Raw genomic sequence first — 24,747 nt, 5'->3', positions numbered from 1 at the left:
TGTCAGTGTGGCTGGCTGGTAATTACACTCAAGTTGTGTTTCTGGACCGCAGGCGTCCAGGTGGAACACAACCTGGAAGGAGAGTGATGTTTTGGACATTAGCCATAAATATTGGCTGTCTACAGCACAGCAGACAGCAATTGTGGCAGGTCTGAAACTTTGACAAAGTGGACTTCCAACTAATAAACAAGTTATTTAACAGATGACCTGAGGTGTCTGAAACTGCAGGTGTTTAATATTCACTAGCAGCTCCTGGTTTAGTAGTTATCATATTTACCCATCCTTCTTACTGAGAAGACATTCAATTCTTCTACTAAATTAGATCTATGGCATCTATCAACCTGAATGAATGAAAGTAATGTGGAAGCGTGTTGCTCAATAAAATGCTTCTATAATCCATAAGGGAATTGTTTTAGCTGTTACATTGAGGGTGAGAGAGCAGTAAACACTGAAAATTATTCCATCTGGTTTTCATTACAGACAGATGGCTTCAATACTTTCTCTAGTCCATGCATTGTGCCACTCCAGAGTTTCCAAAGAAGAAAAATCACATTGTGGGCTCAATACACACCATATTTTCATTTTAAAAAATGAGGTACATTGTGAGTGATTACTGAAGTTTATTGTAAAATGTTTTTAAAGATTGTGAGGTAGAAAACACAAATATATACAATCATACGCATACATTAGGCCATTATAACAGACACTGTGACATTGGGGAGGACAGTGTAAAGTACCATTCGTAATCTTTTGAATTTTTCCCATTTAAAGGGATAGTTCACTCAAAAATGCTAATTCTGTCATTAATTACTCACCCATACGTTGTTTGAAACCTGTAAGACCTTCGTTCACCTTCAGAAAACAAATTAAGTCACATGGACTATTTTAATGATGTCCTTACTACCTTTCTGGGCCTTGAACTTGTCAGTTGCATTGCTGTCTATGCAGGGTCAGAAAGCTCTCAGATTTCATCAAAAATATCTTAACTTGTGTTCTGAAGATGAACAAAGGTCCTCCGGGTTTAGAACAACATGAGGATGAGTGATTAATGGCACAATTTTCATTTTTGGGTGTACTATCCCTTTAAGCAGAACAGAGCTGTACTTGCATGACTAAAAATAACTGTTGTTCTCTGAATTTTCTGAAACAAGTAGTAACATTTAAAAAAATGTAAGATGAACGTCCAACCAAAACATTTCATAAAAAAACATTCCGTGAACAATGTATAGATAACGCTTTTTTTGCTAATATTAAATATTGTTAAATCTACTTGATCTCATGATGAAAAGATACCTGTGAGAACTTTCTCGCAAGATGCAAAATACGTACCGATAAGTACATATCGCTGCAGTTTCCAACAGAAATTAACACTGGAGGTGTTTTCGAACACAGTTATGGAATTGAATTTAGGATGCAGAATCCTTGGGTACAAATCCCATCAAAAACATGACTAACAATAAAAAATCTAAAATGACACGCTTGCGATTGCGTTTTTTTAATGTCACATTCACTTTTGTTCATACTATCGGATAGGTTTAGGTGCAGTGCAGATGGTGCATTATTTTAAAACGTCACGGAGCATTAGACTTATAGCGCCACTGAACGGACATTTCAAGTCAGAATTGCTGTGACACATAAAACATACCATATGTACGTTCAACTGTTCTGGGGAAAAGAAACGGAACACTCTTTTAACGCCACTCAGTGGACATATCACATCGAATATGTCACAAAATGTACATGGCACTACGTATTTCGCGTCTTGCATAAACGTTCCCACCGGTACACTACATAACTCTGAAGGAACATTATATTAAGAACAAATGTTTTTCCAGTAATGTTAACTTTGAGAGAACCTTGCCAGGACATCAGCCATAGTTCTGAGAACGTCCTATGTTAGCTGAGGATGCAGTCTTTTATGTCAACAACAAAATATACACATTCCCAGTCCGTTTCAAAAGCTTATTTATTTAGCTATCCTAAATATGCAGAATTATATGGTTAGTGTTTTCTGTATCAGAACCGACCTGTGACTCATTTTTGCTTGTGACCAATCCAGTTGAAAACCACTACATTAAAGGGATAGTTCCGCCAAAAACCTTTTCATCATTTACTTACCTTAACGTTATTTATAGTCAATAAGCCAAATGTTTGCATACAAAAATTATTTAAAATATCTTCTGTGTTCAGCAGAAGAAAGAAATTCATACTGGTTTGGAACAACTTCAGGGTGAGTAAATGACAATATAGGCTCATTGGAAATAAGTGCCTCTATATACATTTCTGCAAAACTGAAACATCATACCTATATGTACGAATCACTGCCGTTTCTAGTTAAAATGACACTAGAGGCAGTAAAACTCAGACAACTTTTTCCTTTTCACACAAAGTATGATTTACAGGTATAAAAAGACTAATTTTCACACAAGTACTTGCAGAATATTATGTCATGACTTCAAAACATCCTGTGCGATTTGAAAACGTGATACTTTTGAACATTGTCGTCACATAAACTGCTTCATATGCATGAGTTTTTTAATTCAGTAAATTAGCTCGGTAGCTCACAAGATACAGCGTTGCACTTAAAGGAACACGCCACTATTTTTGAAAAATAGGCTCATTTTCCAACTCCCCTAGAGTTAAACAGTTGAGTTTTACCATTTTCGAATCCATTCAGTCGATCTCTGATTCTGGCGGTAGCACTTTTAGCATAGCTTAGTATACATCATTGAATCTGATTAGACCGTTAGCATCTGGCTCAAAAATGACCAAAGAGTTTTGATATTTTTCCTATTTAAAACTTGACTCTTCTGTGGTTACATTGCGTACTAAGACCGACGGAAAATGAAAAGTTGCGATTTTCTATGCTGATATGGCTAGGAACTATACTCTTATTCCGGCGTAATAATCGAGGAACTTTGCGGCCGTACCATTGGTGCAGCAGGCGTAATGATATTAGATAGTCCCCAGCTAGGTAACTTCCAATGTGACTGGCACTAAGTTTGTGTTAACTAAGTTAGCCTTTTCAGGCGCAATGAAAGTTCCTTGATTATTGGGCAGTTGTGGCCTAATGGTTACAAAGTCGAACTTGTAACCCAAGGGTTGTGGGTTCGAGTCTCAGGTCCAATAGGAATTGTTGTGGGGGGAGTGAATAACCAGTGTTTTCTCCAGCCTCAACACCACGACTGAGGTGAGACCGTTGAGCGAGGCACCATACCCCAACTGCTCCCTGGGCGCCGCAGCAATATGGCTGCCCACTGCTCCAGATGCAGAGCACAAATTGCGAGTATGGGTCACCATACTTGGCCTGAATTCTGAACAGCCGCGATACATACCTCAAGCAGCGTACTAAAATTGCAACAATACATGCCTGTACCAATGTTATAAAAACGTGCCAAGGTCACTTATTGAATGTATGTTTTAGCGCCACTCTCTAGACATTTTACTTTGAAATTGCCACAAAACGAGCAGTAAGGTGCGTAATTACGGTGTTGCAGAAATGTACATAGAGGCATGTATTTTCATGAGCCTGGGTTGGTAAATGATGACAAAATTTGTTTAGTTCACTCAAAATTCATTTTTGAGTGAACTATCCCTTTAAGGAATTACAAAAAGGACCTCAAATTCATTAGAGCATGATATAAAAGAAATAGTTTGATAATACAGTTGTTTTTTCTGAGACAGTACACAATACCCATAAATACGTACAGCACCTCATTACAATTAAAGGGATAGTTCACCCAAAAATAAAAATGTTGTCATTAATTACTCACCCTCATATCGTTCCAAACCCGTAAGACCTTCGTTCATCTATGTGGTACTCTTGTGAAAGCACGTTGACTGACACAGAAGAGAAGAAATTATTAAATAAAGTCGTTAATTTTGTTTTCTTTGTGCACAAATATTATCGTAACTTCATAAAATGTCCTTACTACCTTTCTGGGCCTTGAACATGGTAATTACATGGCTGTCTATGCAGGGTCAGAAAGCTTAAATTTCATCAAAAAATATCTTAATTTGTGTTTTGAAGATGAACGAAGGTCTTACAGGTTTGAAACGGCATGAGGGTGAGTAATTATTGACAGAATTTTCACTTTTAGGTGAACTATCCCTTTAATACCAGAGACACGCTATTCACAACAAGCTATTTACAGTGTTTAACGATGTGGACGTTTCATATTATGTTTCATTAGATGTTTTTAGATGTAATCTCCTGCCCTGCAGGATTATACCCACATTCATAATTATAATCAAAATAATATGCAAAAAACCTTATCAGCAGTCCTTTCTTGCCCTAAAGCAAAAAATACACATATAAAAATAAATACATAGTGAAATCTATAAATGAGTGAGAACTTCCTCGAAATGTAATGAAACTAAAAAGCTGTAACGGTTTCTAAAATGATCTTTACGACAATAACGAAGATTAAAACTCCTTAAGTGCTTTTTCTCTGCAATACAGACACAATGTTCCCTGAATGATCCTCTAATTACATGCTTTTTAGGCAATACAATGGCTAATCAGCTTGATGCATTGGAAAGGGTCTCCATCTATACGGCAAATACTTAGTTCACTCAACATTTGTGTGAAAGAAAATACAGTATAGGCTGGTTAGAGCAAAAAAAGGCCTCACAATGGCCACTATTACAGCCTAATCAACAGAACGAGTTGATGAGTGACTGTGATTTCAGCACACGCTCAAATAACGGCGAATACTCTGAATGCCTTGCCTCCCGCGGGGTTCTGCAGACTGCGAGAGAACACAGGAGTTAAATAAGCAATGCTTCCCAACCCTTCAACATAATTGTGTTCGTTTTGGTGAAAAGCCTATTTAGTGTAAGTAGATGTTTACGATATTGTGATGAATCCTTTGTGATTATTTGATGGGATGGCTATGTTCATTACAAGCCATTGTCAATTTCCGTAATTGTACACATTTATTTATCCATGATTTTGCCTACCAAACCTTCGAAGTTTACTCTACCATGCTCTGCGTGGAACCACTGGTACGGCTCTACCCTAATCAGCTTTTTTAATAAAGGCCTGTGATTTTAAAAGCTTAGGGAGAGGCAGGCCGCCCCATACTCTGCCTTACACGGGCTCCACACGGGCCAGTTTAGGGATAAAACCTACCTTTCTGAGACTATGCCATTCTGGTATGAAGAAATGTACAGATTCCTGTTGTCTGTGGGCATCACGTCAACATAACCACCTGATTCGTTGCTTAAAACTCCGGCGTGAATTGCAGATCTGCATATACTAGATTTCTGCAAAACAAATTTAAAATTAAGTCTTTGGTGAGACAGCAATCTTCTTGCTTTGAGTTGATTTACAAAAAAAAAACCTTACATCTGAATAAATGTTGGTGCCAATGACTCGAGAAAGATTGGGATTTTCTTGCAGGCAGTTCCGAGGACAGTAAATCCTTGTTGGAAGAAAACACAGGTCAGAAAGATTTATTTTTTGGACAATGTAATAATAGTAGTTTCAAATGCTGTTGGCAATTTTTGTTTCAAAACAGGTGAGATAAAAGAATTTCACCTGGAGGTTTGGTTCATTACAGATCGAGTTTTACCTTGGACAGTGTCTTGTAGGCTTCTGGTAAGGGCACAGCACTGAAACTGTAGTCTCACATGTGATAGCTTTTACTGAAACAAATGAAAGATGATGAAATTAATAGTAAAGGTACTGTATGTAACAACTACAGGATGATACAAGAGCCCTCGGTTTTGCACCAGGGATCGTGACCACTGTTGTTGGTTTATTTTGTAATAATAACCATATTATTATTATTATTGTGCTCCTTCCTCAGCTACTTTGCAGATATATTCCTTATATAAAACATAATACCTTAAAATAATAATACCATAATACCTAAAAATTTTTAAAGAAATTTTATTTAGCAAGGGTGCTTTAAATCAGAAATGACAGAAAGGAAATTTATAATGTAAAAAAAAATCTCAATAAGAAATGTTTGTCAAGCATCAAATCAGCATATTAAAATAATGTCTGAAGGACCATGTGACACTGAATCATCTGACTGGAGTAATGACGCTGACAATTCTCCTTTGTCATGTATTCAGATAGAAAATGTAATATTTTGAATTGTAATACTTCGCATTATTTCTGTTTTTTATTCATTTTTAATTAAAGATATTTTTGACTAAATAAATGTAGCCTTTGTGAGCTTAAGAGACTTCTATGGAAGCCCTTTTTTTCAGTCAGAATTGTGAGATAATTTTTTTTAATTTTGACTTTTTTCTCAGAACTGCAAGTTATAAAGTCATAATTGCATGATATAATCTCATAATTGAGTTATAAAGTCAGAAATGCGAGATAAAAACTCACAATTCTGTTTTTTGTCTCAGAATTGCATGATATAAAGTCACAATTGTGAGTTTTAAAGATATAAACTTGCAATTGAGTTATAAAGTCAGAACTGTGAGATATAAAGTCAGAATTTTGAGATAAAAATTCAAATTCGAATTTACTCACAATTATGAGAAATAATGTAGCGATTGCAAGATAAAAAACTCACAATATCGACTTTTTTTCAGAATTGCATGAGAAAATTGCATGAGAAAATTGTGAGAAATACACTCACAATTCCAAGATAGAACTCGCAATCTGACTTTTTGTCTTAAAACTGCATGATATAAATTCACAGTTGTGAGATAACTCACAATTCTGACTATTTTTCCCTCAGAATTGCGATATAAGCTTACAATTGCAAAATATTGTGAAAACATAGAAAAAACTTTTTCTTAGAATTTCGATATAAACTCAGTTGCAAGTTATGAAGTCAGAATTGCGTGATATGAACTCACAATTGTGTGAGTGCAATTCTGACTTTTTTCTTGGAATTGCGTGATATAAACTCACAATTGCAAGAAATACACTCACAATTTCAAGATAGAACTCGCAATTCTGACTTTTTCCCCCTCAGAATTGCATAGAAGCTTACAACTGCAAGAAGTAGTGAAAACCTAGAAAAAACTTTTGACATAATTTTGACATAAACTAACAGCTGCAAGTTATAAAGTCAGAATTGTGAGATACAAACTCACAATTGAGTGAAATAAACTCACAATTACGAGTAATTAACCCAATTACGATCGCAGAATTGCGATATAAGCTCACAATTGCATGAAATAAAGTCAGAATGTGTGAGATATAAAGTCAGAATTGCAAGGAAAAACTCGCAATTCTGACTTTTTTCCCACAATTTAGATGATAATAAACTCACAAATGCGAGAAATAAAGTCAGAAGATTAAAAACCAGCAATACTGTTTTTTTTTAAGAATTGCAAGATATAAATTCATTATTGTGAGAAATAAAGTCAGAATTGTGAGATAAAAACTCACAATTAGGACTTTTTTCTGACGATTGTCAAATTTTAAGGGGAAAAAAATACTGATACGTTCTCAGAATTGCGAGTTTATATCTCACAGTTCTGACTAACTTACAACTGCATGTTATAAAGTCAGAATTACAATATAAACTTGCAATTCTGAGAACATATCATTTTTTTTCCGTTTAAGTTTCTCAGAATTGAGAAACTTAATAACTCCCAATGTAAACTTGCAATTGCAAGGAATAAAAGTCAGAACTGTGATAAAAAGTTACAATTACCTTTTTTTTTTTTTTTTTTACTTTTTATTCAGTGGCAGAAACAGGCTTCCTACTGTACGACTACTTTCAAAAACATTTTTTTTTAATCTTACCAAGCCCAAACTTTTACAGATGGACATGAAATACTTATGTAATACTGATTAAATAAATGCTTATATGTAAGTGCTTGTATATATATTTTTTATTATATGAGAATAAAATGCACAGTTATGCAAAGAGTCGTGAAACTAGCATAGCCATGTAGGAAATTTGTTGGCAAATTAATATACAGTTTAGCCATTATATAAAATATCTGACTGCTAAATGACACAACTAACCAATCAAAATCAAGTATTACAGAGAACCATGTAATATATTCTAAATGGTCATTTACCTGTCACTTTGGATACTGTGAAGGCATTGGCACTCTGGTATTTCCTGTAACATTTTCATCAAGTTAGATGGAGTTGTCTCTAATGCGCATGAAAGTCAATCTTGAACAGATTGCTTACCCAAGGGACTGAAGCCCATTTTTGTATGATTTGATGAAGAAGTCCTTTCTGCCCTGTCTTGTGACATCCATCCAGCCTCCATCATTGTCAATGACACCGTAATGAATGCCTGCCCGGCAAATACTGGATTGCTGAAGGCGAAGATATTGTCAGTATGAAAAGTTTAGAGTATATGTGACAGGATAAACGAAAAAAAAAAAATTATGCCAGGCTTACCATGTCATAATACACTGTTCCAACCACTTTCGCCATGCTACCTAAACAACCAGCAGGACACTCATACCTTTACAGAAGCAAAAAAATAATTGCAGAAAATGGAGTGAAAATTGTAATTATTATTATTTTCATGAAAATGGTCTATGTGACGTATATGGCATATATATTTTTTTTTATCTTACCTATTGCATGTGGTGCCTTTACACTGGTCTCTTAGCTTTGTGTCACATGTCACAATCTGGGCTGCACAACAAAGCAGAAAAAAACACAGGTGGTTCATTTATGTTCAGATATGCTGTATAGTTCAGCAGCGCTGCAGAAATGCACAGCTCTGTTCCTGCAGTTCTGTAAAAGCAAGCTGTGGAATTCCAGCAGGAGCTCATGGTGGCCAGCAGCAGGAGATCTCAGCTTTCAGTCCAAACCCGCTTTCAGCAAAGGAAGCAATTTAAAACCCACAAGTATTCATCGTCCCCAAAGCAAACACACTCAGCAGGGAGATCACATTATGAGAACAAAAAACCTCCCTGCTGCACAAAAGTGACTTGCAACATTAAATATATGTTTAAAGAAATAAAAAACAGATTGACAGATTCATGCCTGGCAAACATCAAAACAATCAGAGTTAAACAGAAATATGTTTACGTGCTAGAAATTTTTGAGTGTGGTCACATTTAGAAAATTAATTTTTAGATTAAAAACCACAACTTTTATTTCATGATGCTGGAAAGCATAATCAAAGAACAGCTTACACATCTGCTCCTTGCTCACAACCGTGTTTGGGCGTCTAGTTGGACTTGGGGCCTGTAAACGGGGCCCAGGGCTATGAGGGGCCTCTGGTTCTATAGAATTTCTTTCGTCTGTTTCCTCACGTGGGGTTTGTCTATTTGCTCCCTCACCTGAAAGAGTAGGAGAAATTAGCAGTTTTACATTTTGCCTGAAAAACTGATGCTGTTCATCAAGCAATCTACAGTACAAATTATTAATTAAACACAATATACAGTCAAGCCCGAAAAAGTTTTTTTTTGACCAGAAATGACACAGGCTTCTCCTGAAAGATAAGATGTACATGAGGCATCATTGTGGAAAAAAAATATTTCTCAGCTTTTATTTACATGTAAACAAAAAGTGGCATGTCCAAAATTATTCATACCCTTTTCAAACTGTCACAGTCTATGGGAAAATCCAAAGTTCTATACCATTCCAAATAGTCCAAGCTGTTCTAAAGCATCCTAATTAGCCTGATTCATTGGGAACAGCTGTTTTAATCAACTCAACAGGTGAAAAACAGAAGCTCTCTGCTGCTGGTTTGTGGACAGTCATGGCTAAGACAAAGGAGCTCACTGAGGACCTGCGGCTGCTCATTGTGGCTGCTCACAAGTCAGGAAAGGGCTATAAGACCATATCTAAATGTTTTGAAGTTCCAGTGGCTACAGTGCAAAGTATTATTAAAAAATACAAGACGTTACGCACTGTGAAAAATCTCAGAGGACTTAGTCGGAAGCCAAAAGTGACACCTGTTCTGGCCAGGAGGACAGTGAGAGAGGTAAAAAGAATCCAAGGATCACCATCAAGGCCATCCTGATGAATCTGGACTCTGCTGGTGGCAACATCTCAAGGCAGACAGTCCAACGGACAATGCACACCGCTGGGTTCCACGGACACAGACCAAGAAGGACACCACTTCTCCAGATAAGGCACACAAAAGCCCTCTTGGCCTTTGCAAATGCTCATCTGGACAAAGAGGAAGAATTCTGGTCTTCTGTTTTATGGTCAGATGAAACAAAAATTGAATTGTTTGGCCACATTGATGTAGCCTTCATTTGGCGTAAAAAAAGGAGAAGCCTTCAACCCTAAGAACACCATCCCCACTGTCAAACATGGTGGTGGGAACCTAATGTTTTGGGGGTGTTTTTCAGCCGGTGGACCAGGGAACCTCAGCACAGCATCACAGCAAAATGGCACCATGAAGAAGGAGCAATACATCAAAATTTCTAAACAACAACATCAGGCAGTCTGCAGAGAAACTTCGCCTTGGGCACCAGTGGTAATTTCAGCATGACGCTTTTAGCTTTGATTACTTTAGTCACATGATCCTTCAGAAATCAGTCTAATATTCTGATTTGCTGCTTAAAAAACATTTATTATTATTATTATTATTATTATTATATTAAAAAAGCTGGAAAAAAAAGCTTTTCCGGTTTCTTTGATGAATAGAAAGAAGAACAGCATTTATCTGAAATAGAAATCTTTTGTAATATTATAAATGTCACTTTTGATCTATTTAAAGCATCTTTGCTAAATAAAAGTTTTAATTTCTATAATTTCTTTAAAAAAAATTATACTAACTCAAAGGTTTTGAATGGTTTATTGTACAATGTTACGAAAGCTTATTATTTTAGATAAGTGCTGATCTTTGAATCTTTCTACTCATCACAGAATCCTGAAATAATTCTCAACTGTTTTAAATATTGATAGTAATAACAATAATAATAAATGTGTCTTGAACACCAAATCAACATATTAGAATGATTTCTGAAGGATCATGTGACACTGAAGACTTTAGAAAATGGGTTTTGATCACAGAAATAAATTACACTTGAAAATATATTCAAATAAAAAAGTTATTTTAAATAGTAAAAATATTTCTAAATTGTACTGTTTTGCTGTATAAATGCAGGCTTGTTGAACAGAAAAAACTTCAAAAACATTTCAAATCTTACTGTTCAACAACTTTTGATTGGTAGTGTTTTACTACAATGAAAAACTTTTTTATACTAAATAAAAGCACTAATTTCTTAAACATAATTCTGACCCCAAATGTTTGAACAGTAGTGCATGTATGGACAATGTTAACAAACCTTTATAACAGAGGTTTTCTCTGCACATTCCTCCATAGCTGGGTGGACAGGCAGAGCAAGGGGCGCCATGCTTATATGGGGAATATCCCCACCAGTTACCCCTGCACAGGACGAAACACACAAGGACAGACAGCATTGACAGGTTATCATAATATAAATGACAGAGAATCAGTGCAGTATTTAGTAATAAATGAAGACTACTGAATAAGTAACTCACTTTGGTGAGTAGTTGCACACAAGTAAAACAGCTCTCGCCCAGATCTGGCCCCACACATTCATGTTGTAGCACACATTGATCGCACAGCCGATTCGACTACTAGTTGCCCAAACAAGCTGGAAACAGTAAGGAAGAAAAACAGTCAGTGAAGTATAACTGCCTAAAGTGTCTATCCTTAAATGACAATTAGGCGTTATCTTTAACATAACGAATATGCGCTTTATTCAAATCTTTTTGCATGGGTTATCCCTCTTGTCTATACAAGCTCAAAAGGACACACACAGTAGTCCATATGACTTCAATATCCATATAATTGGCTATATTTCCTGCTACAAGGGGAATTTTTACTTTTAATTAGGCTTTAAATCTTTAGTAGATTGATAGTCTTTGACTGTTTAGTAGTAGAAATGTTTTGTGGCCATTTGGGGTTGCTGCTCAGATAAATTTGTGAGGTCCCTCAAGGCTCTATCTTGAGACCTCTTTAGTTTTAAAAGCACAGTATGTATTTTTTTATTAAAATACCCCAAAACCACTAGAACAGTGTTATATATTTTGTTGACTTGTGTACTTATATTATTCCATATGTTTCCAAGAATGTTTAAATCCAGAGAAATAAGAATTTGACTTGTGTGACGGAATGTGTCATTGTGTCCCCTGCCAATGATGTCATGCACCTTCAATTTCAGTTTTTATTTTGTAAAAAAACATTGAAAAAACCAAAGGCGTTTTAATTTGTTATGCGCTTTATTAGACGATATAATTGCGATATAAACTCGCAATTCTGACTTTTTTTTCTTGCAATTGCGAGTTTGTATCTTGCAATTCTGTTTTCCTCATAAATCTGACTTTTTTTCTCAGAATTCCTATTTTGAAAAAAACTGATGTGATTCCAGAATTGCAAATTTATATCTTACAATTCTGACTTTATGTCTCAGAATTGCGAGTTTTTTTTTAGAATATTGAGTTTATGTCTCAGAATTGCAAGTTTATGTCTCAGAATTGCAAGTTTATGTCTCAGAATTGCAAGTTTATGTCTCAGAATTGCAAAGTTATTTCTTAGAATTGCAAGGTTATGTCTCAGAATTACGAGTATATGTTTCAGAATATCGAGTTTATGCCTCAGAATTGCGAGTTTGTCTCAGAATTTAGTTTACTTCTCATAATTGTGAGTTTGTCTCAGAATTGTGACTTTTTCTTAAAATTGAGACTATTTCTCAGAATTGCAAGTTTATTTCTCATAATTGCAAAGTTATTTCTTAGAATTGCAAGTTTATGTCTCAGAATTATGAGTATGTTTCAGAATATGGAGTTTATGTCTCAGAATTGCAAGTTTGTCTCAGAATTTAGTTTATTTCTCATAATTGTGAGTTTGTCTTAGAATTGACTTTTTTTTCTTAGAATTAACTTTTTTTTTAAATTGAGACTATTTCTCAGAACTGTGAGTTTATGTTTCAGAATTGCAACTTTATTTCTCAAAATAGTGACTTTATTTCTCAGAATTGCGAGTTTTTTTTCTCAGAATTCCTATTTTGAGGGAGAAAAAAAACTGATGTGATCCCAGAATTGCGAATTTATATCTTATAATTCTGAGTTTATTTCTCAGAATTGCGGGTTTGTCTCATAATATCAAGTTTTTTTTAGAATATTGAGTTTATGTCTCAGAATTGCGAGTTTATGTTTCAGAATTGCGAGTTTATTTCTCAGAATTGCAAAGTTATTTCTTAGAATTGCAAGGTTATGTCTCAGAATTACGAGTATATGTTTCAGAATATGGAGTTTATGTCTCAGAATTGCGAGTTTGTGTCAGAATTTAGTTTATTTCTCATAATTGAGTTTGTCTTAGAATTGTGACTTTTTCTCAAAATTGACACTATTTCTCATAATTGCAAGTTTATTTCTCAGAATTGCAAAGTTATTTCCTAGAATTGCAAGTTTGTCTCAGAATTACGAGTATGTTTCAGAATATCGAGTTTATGTCTCAAAATTGCGACTTTATTTTTCAAAATTGCGACTTTATTTCTCAGAATTGTGACTTTATTTCTCAGAATTGTGACTTTATTTCTCAGAATTATGACTTTATTTCTCAGAATTGTGACTTTATTTCTCAGAATTGCAAAGTTATTTCTCAGAATTGTGAGTTTACGTCTCAGAATTGCGAATTTATGACTCAGAATTGGAAGTTTATCAGAATTGTGAGTTTATCTCTCAGAATTGCAAGTTTTTTTCTTAGAATTGCAAGTTTATTTCTTAAAATTGTGAGTTTATTTTTCAGAATTTCTAGTTTATTTCTCACAGTCTGAATGTCTCACAATTCTGACTTTATAACTCATAATTGTGAGTTTAAATCTCACAATTGTGAGTTTATATCTCACAATTCTGACTTTATAACTCACAATTTATATCGAGTTTATATCTCAATTCTGAGAAAAGAAGTCAGAATTGAGAGTTTATTTCTCAGAATTCCGAAAAGTCGCAATTACCTTTTCTAAACATTTTATTCAATGATGGACCTGCTTTATGCTACAGTGACGTTAATAAATCTTTATTATGTCAGCTCATCCATGAACATGATTTCTGCTCAAGTCTCATTGGATTTAATCTTCCTTATCAAACTACGCCTTTGTTTCTTTGTTTGTTTTGAATATGCGCCTTCTAGTGGCAAAAATGACATACTGTTCCTTTAATATGCTACTTCATGATTTACAGTCATTTACAACTGCCTTCTAACATCTAAGAATCACTGTCAAAAGCACACAGATATTGACACTCATGTTCACTGGTAGCAGACTGAAGCGCTTCAATGCTCTCTTGTCTGGTATTCTCCAGAACTATTTAAAAAGGCTGCAGCTGAAGTGCTGACAACCAGAACCAGGGCACATATTACATTGGTATTAAAATTCCTTTACTGACTTCCCATACATTTCTGAATTGTTTTCAGATCTGTCAAACCAATAAATGGGCTTGCACCTAAATAAACATGTGATGTGCTTATGAGGTATGTTATTACTGTTTATCTACCTGAGTGTAGTGGGTACAGACTGGACCAGTGCACTTAAAAGGGCAGTGAGGGTTACATTCCTGGGGATATGGGAACGAGTAGTCTTTGACCTCATCATACCAGGACTGTACATGAGAAGTAGGTGGACGATATCTGGGGTGAAGGGTAAAAAAAGCATAATTAGTAATAGCCTAAATTTAATGCATTGTCTAATGCAAGACAAAGCCAAAATATTGTTGACATGCACACTATTGTTTAAAATTCTTGGGTTGATTTTTGTTTTTAAAATCTTTAAAAGAAGTGTCTTATGCTGAAATATACATCACAATAATAGTCTATCATGGTGGACTCACAGACATAACTCAGAAAACAAATATTAACATACTTGGATATCTAGTTAAATTGCTAAAAAGTGCCTCAAACCATTGGTAGAAAGTCTCTCAAGTGCCAGTATCTTTTAAAGATCTGTTAACACTAACTTCAAACGGTCTTCAAAACCGCTCACTGTATCAGCATGGTACTCTGTAAACATGACTTCATTTCCAGGTGGACTGATAAAAAAATACTGTCTGCCCTTACTGACCGAAGTTGTGTAAAGCCAGCCAACCGGATTACGGTTTGCCAGATCTAAAAGGCAATCTCCAGTTTTATATGCAATATGCATCAAGCGGTCAGTGAACAGCATGTGGGTGGTCTTTGGGTGTGCCATCTGACACAGAGACTGATGTAAATATATTTTGCTAGGTTCATTTAAATATGCGTTAGACATACACTACCATTCAGGGGATTAGCAAGATTTTTTTAAAGAAACTAATATTTTTACTGAATGAATTAAAAAGAAAATTAAAGTAACAATAAAAAAATACAAAGGTATAAAAATAACTCTTTTTAACTCTGATAATAATAATAAAAAAAATTGAGCACCAACATATTAGAATGATTTCTGATGGATCATGTGAAGACTGGAGTTATGGCTGCTGACAATTCAGATTTGCATTCACAGAAATGAATGGCATTTTAATTACTTTAACTTTACTTGAATTACTTTTCGGCTGTATTTTTATTAAGTAAATGCTGCCTGGGTGAGCAAAAGAGACTTAAAAAAATGTTTCGTGGCCATTTGGGGTCGCTGCTCAGATAAAAACTAGGTCCTTCAAGGTTCTATCTTGAGACCTTTTTAGTTTTAAAGGCACAACATGTATGATTTTTTTAAATTAAAAACCCCAAACATTTGAACAGTATTGTACAAATAAAGCTGAATACTAGCTGTACAGAAGTTCAACACAATCACTATATAACACCAAAGCACAATCAGACCTTCCCCAGTGCACTCCCAGGTTCTGACCAATCTGAGGCAGCAGGCCAGCTGGGCCATGTTCCCACAGGCACGTCTCGGCCCATTCCTGAGCACTCTGCTCCAGTTCAGTGTCCCACACCTAAAAGAAACAGGGAGACATGGCTGAGATTCAGATGGAAACGGGTGGCAAGTAGAGCGCTACAGAAACGCTACACAAAGCTGTTTAATCCCTAACATTTGGCATGTGTAGTTATGATTTTGACCTATTTATAATGTGATTAACAGGAAAAGAATTCAGTCCTGTAAAAGTCAACGGCTGTTTTTGCAGGTTAAAGGGATAAATTACTCACCCTCATGTCGTTTCAAACCTGTAAGATCTTCGTTCAGCTTTAAAACATGAATAAGGATATTTTTGAAGAAATCTGAGAGCTTTCTGATCCTGCATAGACAGCAACACAACTGACACATTTAAGGACCAGAAAGGTAGTAAGAACATCAATAAAATTAACCTGGTCTCATGACGAAATGTCCACTGAGTGGCACTAAAACAGTGTTCAGTTTTTCCCCTAGAACAGACGAACGTTCATATGTTCTTATTCTTATTATTATAATTTTCATTATAATAAAAGTACATTTATAATGCAATGCCTTTATCACTGCTTAGAATACTATGAAATATGTAGTGTGCCTTATTCTGTGTAAGGAAGGATTTATTTCAAACACTCGACTGACATTATGAAGTTAGTTAGTAGTAAAAACATGTTATTAAATGTAGTTTTTTCACATGCTTTCAGATAGAGTAGCATTTACTACACAGAGCCGTAGTTCACTGATAAGCTACGCAAACAGCTGTCATTATCATAAAATTAATATTGCAACCTGTCAGTGAACTACGGCTCTGTGTAGTAAATGCTGCTCCATCTGAAAGCATGTGATGGAGATTAACTGCTGATTACAGAACCGGCTTTACTGACAAATTGTGCATGGAAATCAATTTTTTTGTTGATTAATCGTGCAGCCCTTCGTGTTTATCACAGGATTCATACCCCAAGAATTCCACATCCTAAATCCAATTCCATGCCGACTGAGCTACCAACAAGCTTGTCATGTCCGGAAAGCAAAATCATAATCATAACTGTTTTAACGCCTCTAGTGGACATTTCTGTTAATAACTGCAGTGATATGTACTTATTGGTATGTATTTCGCATCTTGTGAAAATGTTCCCACAGGTACGTTTCTGTCATGAGATCAGGTAGAATAAAATAGTCCATGTGACATCGGAAGAAAAGAGATGCACCGATCTGGATTTTGGGGGCCGATCACCGATCACCGATCACCAAAAGCAGTATCTGCCGATCCCGATATTACCGATCACAGCGTCAAATCCATAAATTCTTCAATATTGTTGTCTCATGTACAAACATTGACATTGTATTATTAGTATAAAAAGTAGGAAATGAGAAAGTATCATGAATTGACCAGTTTTATTGCAGGCTGAGGCAAATTTCAATATTGAACACTCTCAAGACTCTCAGACAACTTGGACTCAGCTTACATAGAGTAAGTGTTGCTTACTATCTTAAACTGTCTTTTGGCAGTAATTATGTACAACACAACATTTCACTCTTTTAGAGCTGACACAATTTGTAAACTATGAACCTTAGTTTTTCTGTGGAAAAAGTTAAATCTAATAAAAGAGTTAAATCTTAAAATAAAAAAATGATTGTGCAAAACACACATGTGCACCATAATAAACATTTAACTCTCAGGAGGCTCTTTCTTAAAATCACAATTTAGAGTTTAGCAACAAGCTTTTTGTGGAAAAATAAAATAAATATGCCATACATATGCATATACACATACATATACATATACACAGTGGTGGACAGTAACGAAGTAGTTGTAATTCGTTACTGTACTTAAGTACATTTTTCAAGTATCTGTACTTTACTGGAGTAGTTTTATTTTGAGTAACTTTTACTTTTACTTCACTACATTCCAAAGCATAATATCGTACTTTTTACTCCACTACATTTAATAAAACATGTCGTTACTCCTTATAATATATTACGTGCTCCGAGACGCAGAAGCAGTGTCTGATTAATGAACAAACTGATTCTTTTCAATCGGTTCGCAAATCGCCACAAGCGATTCATTCACGAATTGGACTGATCCAATTGCAGCTGTTCAAACTCACTGATTCAAATGAGCCGTTTAGAGCGAGTCTCCAGTCATCTGAATTCACAAATAAGAACCGGGAGATTGTGAGCGCGCGCGACTGATGCTGCGAAAAGTAAGATATAATGTCGAGTTTTAGGATTAATTATTGCAATTGTCAGTTGTTTGCGAACTAAATCTGCTGTAAAGGGTGATGTATTTAAGCCCGCTGAAATGATTAAATGCAGACACATCAACATCGTCTCTTTTTAGGTAAAATAACGAAACATTAAAATATCACAGATTAAATCAAATAACTCATAACGTTACACGTTCATATTCCTCGCTGCTGTAACCTCAACAGTTTTATTAAAATGCTACGCATTTAGCCCTATGTGACGTCTGTTTTTATATTGTTTATTAATGGTATACTTTTTTATATTGTTTGAATCAACTAGCCTAGTATACAGAAATAAATGTTTATTCATAACCATACTGAAAATAAGTAAATATTGTTAGCTGATGCTAACTGTCTAGCTAACAAGCTTGCTGGTGCTAAGTTGAGGTAATTTTCAGATATGAAGTCCAAATATTTATAATCAACCACCTAGACAGATTACATCTTAGGGAAAAGAAAATATGTGATGTTCAGATGGTAACTACAGTAATTATCAAAGTGGGAAGTGATGCCCTCTGGGGACATTTGGCCAGGGGGTGTTTTTACACCACAGACAATGTTTGAGAAAAAAGAAAAATATTATGAAAATATAATTACATTTTTCTTCCTAACTTCAGGCCTTATTCTCATATCATTTATAACTGTGCCGTTCCACAAAATAACAAGCTTTAAAACACTTTTCTTACTGGTGAAAATGAGATGGTTAAATCAGTTTTCTCTCAGGTAACGTTACAATGCAATGTAAGCTTCACAGTGAACATTGTCAACGTAGACCATATCAACAACAAAAATCTATCTTGACTCCATATAGGCTAGTGGTTATTTTGGGAAAAACCAAGGCTTATAGTAGGATTATAAAAAATATATATGCTAATATAAATTTATAGCCTTTATAAAATTGCAAAATATGTCAGTACTTTTTTACTTAAGTACACAAAAAATGTAGTACTTTTGTACTTTCACTCAAGTAAAATGGAAAAAGGAGTACTTTTACTTTTACTGGAGTAATATTCTATTATACGTATCTGTACTTTTACTCAAGTACTTGATTTGTGTACTTCGTCCACCACTGCATATACAGGGTGCAATTTGTGGAAAAAAAAACAGAAGGGGGGATGCTTTTAGAAACTTTTTTTTCTCTCTCCATAGGGAGAGGTTGACCAAACTGTTACTGTAATCTGTTAACAACGCGCATTATACCCGTCTTTTTAGGCAAGAACCAGATAATGAGTGTCAGGTCATGCATTTTTTTTTAATATGACAGAAGCTGTATTATGTGATCACAATTTAATAAAAACATTGTATTAATAGTAATGGTTTAATTTCAAACAACGAATACATTTTATAGAGAAGGTGAGCAAAGTATCAACGGAGCTTTTTGGAAACTCAGAATCAGTAAACCACTGCGTCGCAAAAAGATTCACTGTTTTGAAGCGCTCCAATCGGATCGCGAATCATTTGATTCAGTACGTTCAACTTCAAAGCGCGTATGGCGAATCATTTGATTTAGACGCCTTTAAAGCGCTTATTGCAAATAATTTGATTTAGATCGGGACGTAGGAGCGGCTTCGCGGGACGTTTTATCCCCACCGTGGATAAAAATAATTCAGCAGAGGCAGGGATGCATAGACCAGAGGGGAGGAAATCCCCTCACCGGCGACGTCATCTTCAGTGTTAATGCGTTGTAGAGACAGCCGCGCCCATTAGGAGACCCTAGTCTGAGAAGTGGGAATGCGTGCTCTGGCGGCTGTTTGTTGTTGTAAACGTCATCTGATCGGCCTGCTCTGATCTATTTTGAGAACTCCGATCAAAACCGATAGCGCCCCTATCGGTCGATTGCGATCGGATGCCGATCGATCGGTGCATCTCTAAAATAAAGTCATTATTTTGCACACAAAAGTATTCTTGTAGCTATTTTAACAATGTTCTGACTATTTTTCAGGGCCTTTAATGTCAGTTGTGTTGCTGTCTATGCAGGTTCACAATGCTCTCGTTTTTCATCTAAAATATCTAAATTTGTGTTCTGAAAAGGAACGAAGGTCTTACAGGTTTGGAACGACACAGGGTGAGTAATTAATGACAGAATTTTCATTTTTAGAGTAACTATCCCTTTAAGAGAAAAAAACGGGTTTCTTTCTGGTCCACCTCTTGGTTTATTTTTCTTGTGCCCTGATTCAAAAGGCACAGTGATTTCTTGGACACAATAATGTTCTCCATATGTCTTTGTTTCTATAATTCCTGCTCTGTGTTGCTAGTTTTGGTTGCATGCTACATCATTCAAGGCCACTCACAAGTGTTAGAGTTTTCTGTCCATCTGACCCATATTTTGCTGTTTAATACAAACATCTCATTATTCTGGAAAAGTAAAACAGCACTTTCACCTTGAATGGAAAGCATACAAAACTCAAGGTTGGAGAGAAATCTGAGCCAGAATTGTGGCGGGGGCAGCGGGGGAGTTATCTGCCCTGTCACTGCCCATACATGTTACACTTTTTCCCTGGGAAGTCCCTAAGCACAGTCCAGCGGTAAACCTGGCCCAATAAGGTCCCTAAAATAGCTGAAACAATTGCCTAAGACATTAATCCTTGAAGTGAGCACCTGCCAACTGGATGTCTGCTTGGTTTGCTAAGCCACCCATTAAAGTCGGCCTTCATACTGTAAAGATAAAGGAATATTCTGCGTTCAATACAAGTTAAGCTCAATAACAGAATTTTGATTCTTTCCTCATTTACTTAAAAAAAGAGACCACAATGAAGGTAAACAGGGCCAATTTTGAAGGATTTTACAGCAGAAATATTAGAAATAATCAACTAGACTGCAAAAATGCTTTTCTTACTTAGATTTTTTGTCTTGTTTCCGGCCAAAATATCTAAAAATTCTTGAATCAGGAAGGATTTTCTAGACAAGTCAAAATTTGTGTCTTGTTTTTAGTAAAAACAAGTCAAAATTAGGTGAGTTTTTGCTTAAAACAAGCTAAATAATCTGCCAATGGGGTAAGAAAAATAATCTAGTTGTCTGCTTGAAATAAGATTTTTTTCTTACCACATTGGCAGATTAGTTTGCTTCTTTTAAGCAAAAACTCACTTATGACTTGTTTTTACTAAAAACAAGGTAATAATTTTTACTTGTCTAGAAAATCCTTCCTGATTCAAGATTTTTTAGATATTTTGGCTGGAAACAAGACAAAAAATCTAAGTAAGAAAAGCATTTTTTGCAGTGTAGGACATGGATATCGAGGACTTTTGTAGTAAATCCAAATCAAACACTTCTAAACCACAACTGTTTAGTGACATTAGTTTAACATCAGTGAGTACTGATCGCACAGATTTGCACATTTTCACCAGTGAATGGTCTATACTGCAAAATCTGTAAATGAAAAAGGGTAAACTGACTCTGTTTGCACAGCGTTCTCAGTAGGGGAGGCCCCCAAGAATCTGACCGCACTTAGACAGGACCGGTAAAGTAAAACACGTTCCGTCAGTGCAGACACTCACACTCTTTCACACACCATTGTTTACTTCATTTGACACCTCATCAGCTGCACGTTTTTCGTCATCTGGTCACATTCCAAGAAAGTGAAAAATTTCCAACATCCCTCAGGAGAGAAGCTTGAGAGGGAAAGTATTAAATGAGAGATGTAGAGTCAATGCAGCCGCTGTACAGTGCATGTGTGCCTGTTGATCGCTCGATTTCCCCACTGCAGTCTGGAATTCTGCAGTTTTGCCTAGAATTCTGAATCTGGTATTATAAGAGGATGGAGCAGAGCATCATCACATTCCATGTCTCCACATCCATCACACCACTCCTATTACTCGCACTCTGCTGAGCAGCCCAAACTCCATTCCCAACACTCAGTTAACAAACCCTGCAAGGCATCTCTCAAAACACTACCCGTCTTTCTGAAAAGCTGAAATATAAATGGGTCTCAGTGTTCAAGAGGGCCATGCACCACTTACTTTTTTCTGATCTAAGACTGTACACTGTATTAGTCTCATGGCACTGGTTTGTTTAGTGTGAGTCATGTTTATCTCCTAGCTAGAGCATTTAAAATCAGCATTCAAATATGCATTTGAATTATTATGAAAATTACCCCATGATTTACTCACTCTCAAGCCAACCTAGGTGTATATGACTTTCTCTTTTCAGACGAATACATTTAGAGTAATATTACAAAATGTCCTGGCTCCTCCAAGCTTTATAATAGCAGTGAATGGGTTCTCTCGAGATTAGAATATTCTCACCGGAGCGTACACAACACCTACATCCTTTCAGAAGGCCTTTATTAACCCCCCGGTGCCATGTGGAGTACTTTTTATAATTAATGGATGCACTTTCTTGAACTTCAAAATCTCAAGAGCCATTATAAAGCTTGGAGATGCCAGGACAATTTGTAATATAACTCTGATTGTTTTCGTCTGAAAGAAGAAAGTCGTTTAAACCTAGGATGGCTTGAGGGTGAGTAAACATGGGGTAATTTTCATTTTTAGGTGAACTTTAAAGGGATAGGTCCTCAAAAAATGAAAATTCCATTATGCTGTTCCAAACCAGTTTGACTTTCGTTTAAAGCAAGATTTTAAAGAATGTGCCAACAACATGAGGGTGTAAATTAAGGGTGTGTTCAAACTTGTAGTTTGGTTTGTTTGGTTCATTTGGTCTGGACCAAATAGGAAAATGATAAATTTGGTCCTGGTCCGCTTAGTGTTCACACTGGCATTTTAAACAGCGAACCTAAAGGCACTGAAGCTAAAGGCATAGTGATATGTTCACAACCTGATTGGTAGGGTTGAATGACGTACATTTCATGACAAAAAAACACTCCAAACTAAAGGAAATGGCGCGTTTGACTTAAACTGACGCTGAGCAGACCGATCAGAGAATGGGTACTTTGAGTCCATCTGCTTGTTGTTGCATGTATATGATTTTATTTTTACCATAAAGAGCTAATAAAAGGGAACTTTACCTCCTCGTTGCTCCACCTTTTCCCCTTTGCTCATTTTGTTTTGGATACATCGCTTTTTCCGTTCATTAAATCATGTTGCATAGCGTCGTATCTTGTCATTACTTCCTGTTTTTGGTTTGTTTAAAAGTATTTGGTCCGTGTTGCTTTCATATTTCATTTGAAACGGACCAAGACACATCTTTTTAGCAGTCTTGGTCCGCTTGTTTGGTGCGCACCAGGGTTTGGATGGCAGCGTTCCCAGTTACTCAAACGAACCTCACTAACAGAGCAATCGCACCAGGGTTTGTTTTAATCGAACCAAACATACACCCTAAGAAAAATTGTTCATATTTGAGTGAACAATATTTAACTGTATTTGTTTTACAACACTTCAGATGCTGACATTCTGCTAATTTTATATCCCCTTGCACTGAAGGGGTTCTTTGTCCATTTCAAAGACTGTCTGGAAGAATAATGAAATTAAAACGTTCTTCCATTTCGACAATGATCCTTCAGACAGAACGATATATGTGCTTTACATGCAGACTAGAAGTAGGTTTGGTGGTGAGTGTCCGCAAGTGTGTGGTCCTCTGTTAAACAGCCTATTGAAAACTGACAGTGCTTGAGCAAAGATATCAGGACGTAATTATGCCACAAGCATCAAACTTTAATCAAAGCAAAACTGTTTATGCAACTTTCAAATATGCATACTATTTTGTTACCGTATTTCTATCCTGCAATGACACCAATTCTGTGTAAAAATCTAATCCTTTTTCATTCTTTTTTTTCTCATAAACCTCTGAAACCCCACTATCCACTTCACAAACAAAGACCAGGTAATTAAAAACAAGTACACACTTGTGTTAGCATTTTTTTTTTCCAAAAAAAAAAAGGTCAGACAGAAATCATTCATACTGTTTTCAAGTCACAGCATTATACAGGTTATCTTTCCTAACACTGTAAATCCTACTGTGTCAATTTTGACAAATGGATTTCTAAAGCCTCTTACTTAGTTATCAACACCATCAAAACTTTGCTGAAAAACCTGTTATACATAATTTTCTGAATACATTCGGCCTTTTTGAATCATAGTTTATCCTAAAAGATGATACAAACTTATTGTACACATGCCACTCAACCACAGATTGTTGAGTGGATAATTCTTCCTAGTATGTGTTGTTAAAAATGTTCTATCATTTGTAGCAGTGTAGAGGTGTTTTACCATGAATTCCATATTTGATGCCGGTGGGTAGACCTGCCCCCGGAGTTTGTTGTGGAGGTCTAGAATTGCTTGCATGTCACTGGCAGTGATGGCCCTCTTGCTTCGCTGTCTCTCCACCATCCAGTCTCCATCATCATCTAGGTACTTCTCCAAGAGAATGCCAAGATCTGTGGCATTAAACAGCACCATGGCAAACACACTCTGGGTCACCAGCAGGAGAGAGAGACCCCTCAGTAATGCAGAGGATAAGTGACCCATAGTGGATGAGTTCTGATGATGATGTCTGAGGGTCTGAGGGTAACTGAAGGAAAGAGAAAGAGCTTTTTAGGTAACAAAGCTGATGAACTGAACGTAAACAATGCCACTGAACTGAATGGAAATCACAAATTTTGCTGATTATTCCTGCTGAAAATGGTCAATTATCGTTATGATTTGGGCTGTGCTAATTGTTTGGACCGGGAAAAACATTTGAAGTACTGCCAAAAGTTATAACAAATCAAGGAGAAGAGTGCAAAAGACTGTTTGAGGAACACTGTTTG

The 24,747-nt window shown here is 35.9% G+C and overlaps 1 protein-coding gene across 1 annotated transcript; it reads right to left on the bottom strand.

Annotated features, from left to right (window-relative positions):
* Positions 1-1,948: 1,948 nt before the first annotated feature.
* Positions 1,949-24,494, bottom strand: crispld1a (cysteine-rich secretory protein LCCL domain containing 1a). The gene is made up of 14 exons (XM_073831138.1): positions 24,209-24,494; positions 15,732-15,850; positions 14,435-14,567; positions 11,417-11,532; positions 11,200-11,300; positions 9,091-9,237; positions 8,524-8,584; positions 8,342-8,408; positions 8,126-8,256; positions 8,008-8,051; positions 5,577-5,649; positions 5,351-5,426; positions 5,135-5,268; positions 1,949-4,751 (listed from the first exon to the last, which is right to left on the bottom strand). Exons 1-14 carry the CDS (start codon positions 24,464-24,466, stop codon positions 4,700-4,702), a joined length of 1,512 nt encoding a protein of 503 aa, XP_073687239.1. The 5' UTR covers positions 24,467-24,494; the 3' UTR covers positions 1,949-4,699.
* Between the last annotated feature and the right edge of the window lie 253 nt (positions 24,495-24,747).

Source organism: Garra rufa, chromosome 24 (genome assembly GCF_049309525.1).
Source record: "Garra rufa chromosome 24, GarRuf1.0, whole genome shotgun sequence".
NCBI lineage: Eukaryota > Metazoa > Chordata > Actinopteri > Cypriniformes > Cyprinidae > Garra > Garra rufa.
This window is presented reverse-complemented; position numbering and strand designations above follow the sequence as displayed.

What these genes read in the sequence shown, in the direction of transcription:
- crispld1a (XM_073831138.1), bottom strand. Translation starts at nt 24,466, where the DNA reads ATGGGTCACTTATCCTCTGCATTACTGAGGGGTCTCTCTCTCCTGCTG. An exon ending in AAAGGCACCACATGCAATAG is followed by an intron (nt 8,409 to 8,523) that starts GTAAGATAAAAA and finishes GCTTCTGTAAAG; the next exon opens with GTATGAGTGTCCTGCTGGTT. An exon ending in AATGGCATAGTCTCAGAAAG is followed by an intron (nt 4,752 to 5,134) that starts GTAGGTTTTATC and finishes GTTCTCTCGCAG; the next exon opens with TCTGCAGAACCCCGCGGGAG.